Source organism: Thermobia domestica, chromosome 1, assembly GCF_964235325.1.
Source record: "Thermobia domestica chromosome 1, izTheDome1.hap1.1, whole genome shotgun sequence".
Lineage (NCBI taxonomy): Eukaryota > Metazoa > Arthropoda > Insecta > Zygentoma > Lepismatidae > Thermobia > Thermobia domestica.
The window spans coordinates 104846282-104859887 of record NC_137454.1 but is presented as its reverse complement, the minus strand read 5'-3'; the positions used below and the strand labels follow the sequence as shown (position 1 = coordinate 104859887).

Below are 13606 nucleotides of genomic sequence, written 5' to 3'. Positions count from 1 at the left end.
GGGGTGAACATGGATACCTTGCAATCGTCCCGAGTTCGATTCTTGGAAATGTTGAATTTAATGTCCCTGCCGATGATGAGAAATGAGAAAACATCATAAATTTACTTGCTTGCGGATTGAAGCAGAGACCTCACACATCAGAAAAAAAAAAAAACGCTGAGCCACCATGACAACTTCTGTGCGAGCAGTTTTGCGTATGAAAAAGAACATGATCAGATTATGTTACATTACTACACATTTCTGCTCGTTGTTAAGCATAGAAGTTTGTTATTGTGAAATTGCAGAATCTGCTTATACTACATCAGCATTTTTTTCTCAGCTGACGGACTTTTAAAGCTCAACTTTACATTTATGTCAAAGACAGTTTCATAACATATCGATGAGTGTTACATTTTTCAATCAAGTTTAAGGAAAATGAATCACATTTTAGATGTGGTAATTTGAATGTCGTATTAAACTAACGAGTCAACGGTATGATGTCATTATCAAAATTGCGATACTAGATGTCGTAACGATTGATGTGTAAGGAGAAAAAAACGTGAATAATGTCACAACCAATCAGATTGCTTCTTACATCACGTTTCGGCTCATGATGAAAGCTGTGTTTTCATTGGTTCTCCGTGATGTCATTGATTCATTTCCTCGTTTCTGATTGGCTGATAGTGTTGTCACTTTATAGTTGAACACGTTTCAGACCTAAATAAAATTCTTAATTTCATTTTTGAAGTTCTACTTCCACGAAGTTCGTGAATGAACGTAGGTGTACCTCTAGTGACAGCGTGACTTTAATCAGTTCCTTGAATTTGAGGTAAGTATCAACCGCGTTTTCTTAATATCAATGGAGTGCTTTTTGCATGAGGATAACATTGTTATCATTGTTTTTATTTCAGTATGAAATATTTAGCAAATGGAAGAATAACTTGACCGGGGATCGAATTAGGAATCCCACACATTAGAAGTAAGCACAAGAAATTTGTTGATTTTGGTTTAGCGTCCCTTCAGTAGTGGGGTGCTAGGAATACAGCTTAATGTTGAATTTGAGCGCATACTGGGTGTTGAACCCGGGCCACATCCACACATTAAAAGTAAGCACGAGAAATTTGTTGATTTTGGTTTAGCGTCCCTTCAGTAGTGGGGGCTAGGAATACAGCTTAATGTTGAATCTGATCGCATACTGGGTGTTGAACCCGGGCCAGAGGTGCGTAACGCTAACCACTTAGCTCAGTTTCTGAAAGTTACGATTAACGTAAACAAAGAAACTACGCACGATTTTGTTCCCTACAACGTGAGACGTGGACCTTCAGTTGATCTCCCGCCGAGAAACGAATTCGAATCTTTCTTGCCTTAGCTCGAGAAAAGCAAGCGCATGAGATTTTGTTTTCGTTTCATGTTCGTTATACGTTTAAAGTTCAGTGTCAGAGGAAAAATGCTTACTACAATGATTCTCTTAGCACGCTTAGAAAAACAATTTCATTCATTCTTTTTATCACTACAGAAAGTTAGGTCAGTTACATATTGGTCCCGGGTTTGATTTCCAGTATGACGACAATAAAAATTTTAACAGTAGAACTGTTTGAGATATGATCATTCTTTTAGGATTGATCGTGTAGTCATTTTGATACAGTTAAACATGTTAGCGATTTTCTGAATTCAATTTTAATTCGTGTTTTTTTTCTTCTCGTTTTAGATATTTGTTTTCTTTGCCTATTCCTTTTTTGTTTTACCTTACCCTTTTCCTATTTGAATATGGCTACTTCTGGCTTTACTGTCTTGCGAGAAATCAATAGACATTATCGGCGTTTTAATCTTGAAGGACGAATGCTTGAAATTCAAATTAATGCTCCGACTAGTGACACAGATATTGTTGAGTGGGTTCAGGCCTCCTTTCAACAGATGTTGGATTACTTATTGGAAAATGTCGACGAATTATCGATGGTTGGATTATCTATTTTATCTCATGATGAGAAGAACAAACCGTTTTATCTATCTTTTCGGCGTGCAAGTAATCTGACACTGGAGACTTTATGGGCATCCTTTGATCGCATTCTTCAAAGTAACGATAGTTTTCTCATGAACGAACCGTTCATTGTCCATTTTCATCATGTGGATGTGCCCCGTGGATTTGGGAGAATGCGTCGAGGTCTTTTATCAAACGACGAATTATTAAAACGCAAGACTGGCATTTTACGTGTAAAAAACACCGACAAAAATTGCTTGGCTTATGCAATTGTGATTGCTATTGGCCTAAAGAAATATAAGGATACGAACAAGAAACTGTACAGACAATATCAGGACCAAAGAAAGTGTGTCGTTCTCCCAGCCGTACATGAACTTTTATCCAGATCATCAGTGAATTTAGAGCATGGAGGATCTGTAGAAGAATTGCGACAATTGCAACGCTACTTGACAAATTATAAACTTACCGTATACACCAGCTTTTCCGGAGAAGATATTCTGTATGAAGGGCCGGGTGGCGAAGACAAGATTCCAATCAATTTAATGTGCATCAATTCTCATTATGACATCATCACGTCATTAACGTCTGTTTTTTCTGCCAGCTATTACTGTGCTGCATGCCACAAAAAATATGATCATCGTAATGCACACGTCAAGAACTGTTCGGCCATGTGTGAGAAATGTTTGCAGAAACCGCCATGCAGTAAGACCAATACGGAGAAGCAGTGTTCAGAATGCAATCGTGAATTTTATGGTGAAACATGCTATACAAATCATCTAACTGTACCATATCATAAAGGCCAACCAATATGCAAGATGGTAAAACAGTGTGCCAAATGTCTACGCATTTATTCGTTTGTCCATACAGGGGAAAGACAACATCATTGTACTGATTATTTTTGTAATGTGTGTCATAAACACGTTACGTCTACCCACCAATGCTACATGAAGCCTGATACGACTCAATTAAAACCTGGAGTCCCATCAGTGTTACATGCCAAGAAGGCTATGATTGTTTTCTATGATATCGAAGTCACACAGGATACTTTCTTCGATGAAGACACGTTTATTCATAAGCCCAATTTACTGGTGGCCCAACAAGTATGTTACAACTGTGTTCAAGATGAAGATATACATCATCCATGTGAAGTTTGTGGACAGCGGGAACATATTTTTCAAGATGATCCGATCAATGCCTTTCTTGCGTATTTACGTCAACCACGACCCAACATCAAACTTATTGTATCTTTGGCACATAACTGTAAGGGATATGATGGTCATTTTATTCTTAAATCTTTAGTGGAAGAACATGAATTGAAACCTACCTTGATCTTGAACGGAGCAAAAATTTTAAGCATGAAAGTGAATCACTTATCGTTTATTGACTCCTTAAATTTCATGCCAATGGCTTTAAGTAAATTATCCAAGGCATTTCATTTACCAGCGACCAAAGGATATTTTCCACACTTTTTTAATACTGCTGCAAATCAAGCGTATGTGGGAAAATTACCGGACATCCATTATTATGGTGCAGATGAAATGAAAGTGGATGAACGAGAAAAATTCATGACATGGTACAACGAACACCAGAACGATACGTTTATTTTCCAACACACATTAGAAGTAAGCACGAGAAATTTGTTGATTTTGGTTTTAGCGTCCCTTCAGTAGTGGGGGGCTAGGAATACAGCTTAATGTTGAATCTGATCGCATACTGGGTGTTGAACCAGGGCCAGAGGTGCGTAACGCTAACCACTTAGCTCAGTTTCTGATAGTAAACAAAGAAACTACGCACGAATTTGTTCCCTACAACGTGAGACGTGGACCTACAGTTTAATGTGGGATCTGATCTTCCGCCGAGAAACGAATTCGAGTCTTTCTTGCCTTAGCTCGAGAAAAGCAAGCGCATGAGATTTTGTTTTCGTTTCATGTTCGTCATACGTTTTAAAGTTCAGTGTCAGAGGAAAAATGCTTACTACAATGATTCTTTCAGCACAGTTAGAAAAAACAATTTCATTCATTCTTTTTATCACTACAGAAACTTAGGTCATTTACATGTTGATGTTGGTCCGGGTTTGATTTCCAGTATGACGACAATAAAAATTTTAACAGTAGAACTATTTGAGATATGATCATTCTTTTAGGATTGATCGTGTAGTCATTTTGATAATGTAGTGATCTCTGAATTCAATTTTAATTCGTGCTTTTTTTTCTTTTCGTTTTAGATATTTGTTTTTCTTTGCCTATTCCTTTTTTGCTTACCTTACCTTTTTTCCCTATTTGAATATGGCTACTTCTGGCTTTACTGTCTTGCGAGAAATCAATAGACATTATCGGCGTTTTAATCTTGAAGGACGAATGCTGGAAATTCAAATTAATGCTCCGACCAGTGGCACCGATATTGTGGAGTGGGTTCAGACCTCCTTTCAACAGATGTTGGATTACTTATTGGAAAACGTCGACGAATCATCGATGGTTGGATTGTCGATTTTATCCCACGATGAGAAGAACAAACCGTTTTATCTATCTTTCCGGCATGCAAGTAATTTGACACTGGAGACTTTATGGGCTTCCTTTGATCGCATCCTTCAAAGTAACGATAGTTTTCTCATGAACGAACCGTTCATTGTCCATTTTCATCATGTGGATGTGCCCCGTGGATTTGGATTGATGCGTCGAGGTCTTTTATCAAACGACGAATTATTAAAGTGCAAGAAAGGCATTCTACGAGTAAAAAACACCGACAAGAAATGTTTAGCGTATGCAATTGTGATTGCTATTGGCCTAAAGAAATATAAGGATACGAACAAGAAACTGTACAGACAATATCACAACCAGAGCAAGTGTGTTGTTATTCCAGCCGTACATGAACTTTTGTCCAGATCATCAGTGAATTTAGACCATGGGGGATCTGTGGAAGAATTACGACAATTGCAACGCTACTTGACAAATTATAAACTTACCGTATACACTAGCTTTTCCGGAGAAGATATTCTGTATGAAGGACCGGGTGGCGAAGACAAGATTCCAATCAATTTAATGTGCATCAATTCACATTATGACATCATCACGTCATTAACGGCCGTTTTCTCTACCAACTATTATTGTGCTGCATGCCACAAAAAATATGATCATCTTAATAGACACGTCAAGAACTGTTCGGCCATGTGCGAGAAATGTTTGCAGAAACCGCCATGCAGTAAGACCAATACGGAGAAGCAGTGCCCAGAGTGCAATCGTGAATTTTATGGTGAAACATGTTATACAAATCATCTAACTGTACCATATCATAAAGGCCAGCCAATATGCAAGATGGTGAAACAGTGTGCCAAATGTCTACGCATTTATTCGTTTGTCCATACAGGGGAAAGAAAACATGATTGTACAGATTATTTTTGTAATGTGTGCCATAAACACGTTACATCTACCCACCAATGCTACATGAAGCCTGATACGACTCAATTAAAACCTGGAGTTCCATCAGTGTTACATGCCAAGAAAGCTATGATTGTCTTCTATGATATCGAAGCCACACAGGATACTTTCTTCGATGAAGACACGTTCATTCATAAGCCCAATTTACTGGTGGCCCAACAAGTATGTTACAACTGTGTTCAAGATGAGGATATACATCATCCGTGTGAAGTTTGTGGACAGCGAGAACATATTTTTCAAGATGATCCGATCAATGCCTTTCTTGCGTATTTACGTCAACCACGACCCAACATCAAACTTATTGTATCTTTGGCACATAACTGTAAGGGATATGATGGTCATTTTATTCTTAAATCTTTAGTGGAAGAACATGAATTGAAACCTACTTTGATCTTGAACGGAGCAAAAATTTTAAGCATGAAAGTGAATCACTTATCGTTTATTGACTCCTTAAATTTCATGCCAATGGCTTTAAGTAAATTATCCAAGGCATTTCATTTACCAGCGACCAAAGGATATTTTCCACACTTTTTTAATACTGCTGCAAATCAAACGTATGTGGGAAAATTACTGGACATCCATTATTATGGTGCAGATGAAATGAAAGTGGATGAACGAGAGAAATTCATGACATGGTACAACGAACACCAGAACGATACGTTTATTTTCCAAGAAGAATTGGTAAACTATTGTGTCCAGGACGTCAACGTACTTCGATTGGCTTGTATATCTTTCATGACCACGTTTGAACAAGAAACTCACGTCAATCCTTTCCTGGAGGCTATCACTTTGGCGAGTGCGTGCAATTTAGTATTTCGACGAAATTTCTTAAAACCTAATACTATTAGCATTCTCCCTGCACGTGGATATCGTCACAGAAACAATCAGTCACGGATTGCTTTGCAGTGGCTTGCCTACATGGAGGAAAAAGAGGGTCATTCAATTCTACATGCGGCCAAAGGCAAAGAAGTTTATGTTGCTGGTTTTCATCTGGACGGTTACTACAAAGATCCTGACACTAAAGAGGAACACGTGTATGAATTTGAAGGTTGCAGATTCCACGGCTGTCCTCTATGTGTCCCTACAGGCCGTGATCAGCCCATTTATGAGAACTCCGAAGAAACAATGAACTATCGCTACGAGAGAACACAGCGTAAAATGAAATTATTACGATCCATGGGATATAAAATACATGAAATGTGGGAATGTGAATTTCGTCAAGTGTTAAAATCCAATCCAGCATTGGCCTCTTCTTTAAGCACACATCCTTATATTAATAAGACACCATTAAATCCAAGAGACAGCTTCTATGGTGGCCGTGTTAATGAAATTAAATTGTATCACGTCGCAAATGAAAATGAAGGCGAAGAAATAAAATTCTTGGATATCGTCTCCCTGTATCCTTATGTGAATAAATGTGGACGGTATCCAATAGGGCATCCACGAATATATCTACAGGGAGATCCAGAAATGCCCGACATCCAAGATGTCAACGGATTAGTCAAGTTGAAGATCTTGCCTAGCAGAAATGTGTTTCATCCAGTGCTGCCATTTCGTTCAAATAAGAAGTTGTTGTTTCCACTTTGTGCTGCCTGTGCCACAGCATTAAATCAAGATTCTGAATGTACACATTCGGACAGTGAACGAAGTCTAACAGGAACATGGGTGTCCTATGAAATTCAAAAAGCCATTGAACTTGGGTATCAAGTCATTGAAATTTACGAAATTTGGGATTACGACATCACCGTATATGATCCAGAAACCAAGACTGGCGGATTATTCAGCGAATACATTAATACATTTTTGAAATCTAAGCTGGAAGCTTCTGGTTGGCCTGCCAATTGCGTCACCGAAGAAGAAAAGCAGCAGTATATCCAAGTGGTACAACAACGGGAAGGCATAACTTTAGATGCAGCAAATATAATGACAAATTCAGCACGTCGTAGTCTTGCAAAGCTCTGTTTGAATGCCTTCTGGGGACGACTCGCTATAAGAGACAATTTCAGCCAAACGACCATCATTAACGACCCCAAAGAACTGTATCAAAAATTAACTGCTCCAGACATAAAAGTCAACCAAATTTTACCTGTTAACGATTCGATGTTATACCTTTATTGGCAGTATGAAGATGATGTTCCAGTACAAAATCACAATGCTAATGTTGTCCTTGGAGCATTTACAACGTGTCAAGCTCGTCTGGAACTCTACAAATATTTAGAACTTCTGCAAGAAAGAGTATTATATTTCGATACAGATTCAGTGATATTCACGCAGCGACCATCACAGCCCACAATAGAACCAGAAGTATTTCTTGGTTCAATGTCAAATGAACTTGAATCAATTGGACCAAAAGCATACATTAAAAAATTCGTGTCTGGTGGCCCAAAACAGTACGCCTTGGAAATCTACAACCCCGACACGAAATCAACCAGTTATGTATGCAAAATTCGTGGATTCACACTCAATTATACTGCAAGTCAAAAGTTAAATTTCAATAGTCTGGAGCAAATGATCATAAATCAATCGAGTGAAAAAATCTCCATTAGCACGCCGCACAAAATTTACAGAACCCACGATCATCATCTTGTCACAAAACCTGAAGAAAAGAAGTACAGTTTCAACTATAAAAAACGCCGATTAATACCAGACACATACGAGACATTGCCCTATGGGTATAAAAAAGCCAGAACAGAATAACAGTCATATTTTCCCCTAATCCCACCAACATCACCTCCCAAAGACGGGGCAAAGAATCAACGCAACACGGGACATGCTTCAACGATGCACGAGCGGAAACAAAACTCAGATGACATCACCTTGCAGAAACCAGTGGAGAAAAAAAAAGGAATTCAGGTACGTCACATTTGCGTTTCTTTTCTCACCTCACTCTCTCTTGATCAGTTAGTTCGATGTTAATAATCTGTTTTTCTTCTTTCACAGGAAACAAAATAAATATTACCATGTATATTCATATGTTTTATTTTCTCTTTACAGAATTTGTACCCGTCACGGACACGTCTTCCTTTGAAGAAAAAAGAAATTCTGTATTCATTTTCACATGCTAAAAATAAATGTACAAAAACATGATTCTGTGTTTTTTATTTCACATCCTAAAATCAAATTCTTTTTCCTGTACTGCGATTTCAATTTCTTTTTCTGAATCAGTTTACCGGTAAAATAAATCAATGTTTTACGAAAAAAAAATCAAACTAAATTTTTGTTTCAGAAAATTTTTAGTGTACGAAAAAAAAACTGATTCAGAAAATTTTTGTGTACGAAAAAAAATGTTTTCAGAAAAATTTTTTGTGTATGAAAACAAAATTCTGTTTCAGAAATTTTTTGTGTGTACAAAACAAAAACTGTTTCAGAAAAATTTTTATGTACAAACAAAATTCTGTTTCAGAAAAAAAATTTATGTATAAACAAAATTCTGTTTCAGAAAAATTTTTGTGTGCAAAACAAAAATCAGTTTTCGTCACGAAACTGCTCCGACTAAATGAATCGATTCATTCTGATAGTGTTGGCAACACTGGAAAAATTTCGGTAAGTATCGCTCAGGCACTGAGTTACAGCGAACACAACTAGATTCGAACCAGCAACCTTAAATGTCTGATTCATCTCTAAATACAGCCAACTAAACAATAAGATTATGTGTATACGTCAATGCTTTGCACTGAGTCAACAAGGTTTTCTTCAAGGTCAAAAATCGCACACGAAGTAAAAAGATGACAACACAGATCTTCTATCTTTCTATATGAAACATAAACCTAGTATAAACTGCTCGCACTGAAATGTGTAATGTAACATAATCTGCTCGTCTTCTTTTCATACGCGAAACTGTTTGCACTGAATGGAGTACGGCGGCTCAGCGCTTCAATCCACAACGAAGTAAGTTCATGTTTCCTCCTATCATTTTTCATCATCGTTTCAAGGGGACGTTAAACTCAACATTTCTTAAACTAACACAAAAAAATCGAACTCGGGACCATGACATAGTAATCAACAAACTGAACTTTTCAATGGGCCATGGTGACTCAGCTCTTATTTCTGATGTGTGAGATCTCTGCTTCAATCCGCAAGCAAGTAAGTTTATGATGTTTTCTCATTTCTCATCATCGTTTCAAGGGGACGCTAACATTTCCTGAAACTAGCACCAAGAATCGAACTCGGGACCATTGCAAGGTATCCATGTTCAACCCTGAAGCGGAACAAAATGGATCACAAAGTACTTATCAAATTTAATGGAATAATTTTAAATATGTCTCCATATAACGTAATAAGGCTCCAAAGGGAACGATAACTCCCAAAAAGTAAACCATTGTACTCTATTATATAACGAAAAATGTCTCGTAAAAGATAATAGGATAAGTTAAAAAAAAAAAAAACTTCCGAAATTGATATTTTTATACTCATCAAAGAGTACGAGGTGCGATACTCCCCTCCCTCCCCCAACTCCTGATGTAAATCAATGTGATCTTATGTGTCCTGAGTGATCCCTGCCCCCTGAGTAAACATAAGCAAAACTTTCAATAGGTAATGCAATCCCGGCCAAAACATCTCTAATTCATTCGCTATGGTCCATGTGGGGAGTCCCAAAAGTGAAATAGGGTCTGCCCGACGTCAAACAATCACATTAGCTCAAACCAAATACCTCTACTTCATTCGCACCAGTAAGGAAGGTGGTGGCTCAGTGGTAGAGCGTTCACCTCTGCTGTATGGGGTCCCTGGTTCAAAGTAATTTTGTGGTAAGCAACATTATGCTCCAGTTTCCTCCCACACTTTCATTCCTTTCTCATCGTCACCGTCTTCTTTAGCCTAATCGTGGGACGTAAACTAAAGATTTCATTTGCACCAGTGTTAGTCCATCTCATCAAAGGGATAACAATCCGAACCGCATGAGCTTCTGCCGGGAATCGAACCCTGGTCTCCCACGTTAAAGGCGCATACGCTAACCGGTTAGCCACAAAGGAACTCCAAAGTTTTCGAGTTTCATATTAATACTAATTTATACTATTACTGGGGTCTACTAATTCATACTGTAATAGGTCATCCAGAAAGAGATCAAACCTTGTTTTGGTAATTTTATACCCATAAAAGGGAACGAAACAAGCCATCATAAGCTCCAAGCTAAAAATCACAGTTCAGTGACGTCAAACGAACATATTAGCTCGAACCAACTACCTCTAATTCATTCATACCAGTAGAGGTGCGGTGGCTCAGTGGTAGAGCGTTCACCTCTGCTGTATGGGCCTTTAGCCTAACCGGCATAATCGTGGGACGTAAAACTAAAGATTTCATTTGCACCCGTGTTAGTCCATGGATAACAATCTCCAAATTTTATGCCATAAAAGGGAACGAAAGCATTCGTAAACCTGTATTATTTCATAACATAATGAATCATCAAAATCATATTTTTAGTAATTTTAAAGAATCATCATGACCTCTGATCCAATATTCCCAATTCAATGACGTCATAGCCTGGCCAAGGTACCTCTGATTCATTCGTACCAGCGTGCATGGCCCCTAAATAAGCATAAGCAAAATTTCAATAGGTGACGTAATCCCGGGCCAAAGCATCCCTAATTCATTCAGTATAGTGCATGGGGACCCAAATTGGATTATTAGGAGTGCGGCAGAGTGCCGCGATTACTACTCCAACCCTTAAAAGAAGTTGAAAAAGAAATTAAAAAAAAGTAAAAAATACACTTTCCCGAAGTTGGCAACACTGTTTTGTCGTTCGCAAGAATCGCCATACACAGGGTATCATTAGTTAGGATGTTTATTTATCTTTATTGATACCACCTTTATGCTTGTAGCTCCTTTGGAGGGAGAGTCTCCCTCCCCCAAATGGTGAGGGGAGGGGAAACTTGTACATCCAACTTCTCCCCCTACCCTTCCGCTGCTGGACTCCCGATGTAGACGAAATGCACACCGTTGGAAAGTTTGATCCTTCCTAAAGAGATAGACACTTAAATCATCTCTTTAGGTTAATTAGGAGCGAAGTGATGGAGGTTTAAACTGCTGGCTCAACTCTTGAGTCGCTCGTCCTGTAAAGGTTAAATGAGCAGAAGGTAACGGTATTCTGGATTTCGGTGTAATTGCTTGAAACTGTTATATGTTGCTGACCGTTTGGCCACTACGAGGCCAGTTTTTTGGAAACAGTAAAAGGTAACTGTATTCTGAATTTCGGTGGAATTGCTTCAAGCCATAATATGTTGTTAATATTGGATCCTGAGAAAAGTTTCAATGGGCACAACCACCCATCACTGACCGTTTGACCACTTAAGGACCACGTTTTCTGACAACAGCAGAAGGTAGGTCTGGATTTCGGTGGAATTAGTTGAAACCGTGATATATTGTAGATATTGTGATCATGAGGAAACGTCTCAATGGACACAACCACAAATCACTGACCATTTGGCAAGTACAGGACCACATTTCTTAAAACAGCACAAGGTAAGGATATCCTGGAATTTTGGTGGAATTGTATGTAGCCACGAAAAGCCTTATCCAACAACTCGGAAAAGGGATGGGGAGAGTAGCGTGTAACATTATTTAAGCATAGACAACATACCGATGTTCATCTTGCGGGACAAAGGAAAACCCTGGAAAGTACTAGACAATTTTTCTCAGGATCATAATATCTACAACATACATATTACAGTTTCAGTCATTTTAATCAAAATCCAGAATATCACTATCTTTGGCTGCTTTCAAAACAGTGGCCCTGTAGTGACCAAACGGTCAGTGATTGGTGGTTATGTCCGTTAAATTTTTTTCTTCAGGGTCAAAATATCTACAACATATCACAGTTTCAGTTATTTTCACAAAATCCAGAATATCGTAATCTTCGCTGCTTTCAAAAAAGTGGCCCTGTAGTGGCCAAACGGTCAGTGATTGGTGGTTATGTCCGTTAAGAAATTTTTTCAGGATCAAAATATCTACAATATATCACGGTTTCAGTCATTTTTACTGAAATCCAGAATATCGTTATCCTCGGCTGTTTTAAAAACAGTGGCCTTGTAGTGGCCAAACGGTCAGTGATTTTTGGTTGTGCCCATTGAGACTTTTTCTCAGGTACACAATATCTACAACATATCACGATTTTAAGCAATTCCACCGAAATCTAATTTCCGTAAAGATTGTGCGGGTCCTTTGTCATTTCGAAGGGAGCCATTCCTCCCTGAAACTCTTTTCTCGAAAAAACGACAAAACTTACTTTGAAGTCATCTTTGCATCGGCAGAGTTTCGTTTCTTTAATTTGGCCCTTTTAATCAAGAGGGCCCATTTTTGAAAAGGGGGCCTTTGCCCCCCTTAACCTATTTTCCGAAAGAAGCAAAAAAAATACGTTTCGATTTATTTTTGGTTTACTATATATGTGCCAAGTTTGAAGAAAATCGGATGAGTGGAAACCGTTGTGAAGCTACCTCCTTTACATTTTCATTTTTTGGACTTAACCTGTTTTTGCCCCTAAGTCTTCAATTCCTCTTATCTCGAAGTCTCGCAAGAAATTCGCAAATAGAAGACAGAAATTATAATTATTATTGCTTCTACTACTGATAATAATAATAATAATAATAATAATAATAATAATAATAATAATAATAATAATAATAATAATAATAATAATAATAATAATAATAATAATATACAAGGTCAGTGGTAGCAAACGCCCGTCAAACAGTTATGCGCTGCTGCTCTATCCTCTCCTTCATATTTATTATACTCATTGGAATGATAAGTTGAATATGCCAAAAGTCGCAAACACAGCTGAGGTCATTCACTTCTTTTCCCTAAGTAAAGGAGAGGGTTTCCTCCGTCAGAGGGAGGCGGGGATTGGGCCGAAGTATAGTTCGCATAGTTTCCGAGGACACAGGTGGAATAGACAGGCTCTAGCGTCGGGTGAGTCCGAAGGGGGCAGGCGCGTTAGGAATGGTGAGTATGCACGTGAACGAGGGTAGTGGAAAAAAAGTAGGTTTTGACAATGATACGAGTTTCAATAGCACTTGTTATTGGTTTCATACTACTAACGTTCCACTTCTAAACATAAACTATAAGTTCCGTATACTCTGCAGAAATATACTGCCGGTGGAAAATACATCATTTAATAGAATCATCTTTTATATACACTCACTTATTTTACTCGTCGTAAAGCACTTGTAATGATTTTAAAGTAGTAACCCTACACATATAAACCTAGATTACAGCTATATTA

At 38.1% G+C, this 13606-nt stretch overlaps 1 protein-coding gene across 1 annotated transcript; it reads left to right on the top strand.

The window, feature by feature from the left end:
- Window positions 1-6148: 6148 nt before the first annotated feature.
- LOC145666427 (uncharacterized) lies at window positions 6149-8478 on the top strand. The gene is made up of 2 exons (XM_081733648.1): window positions 6149-8244; window positions 8386-8478. The coding sequence occupies exon 1, from the start codon at window positions 6310-6312 to the stop codon at window positions 8086-8088; it is 1779 nt and encodes a 592-aa protein (XP_081589774.1). The 5' UTR covers window positions 6149-6309; the 3' UTR covers window positions 8089-8244; window positions 8386-8478.
- Window positions 8479-13606: the final 5128 nt, after the last annotated feature.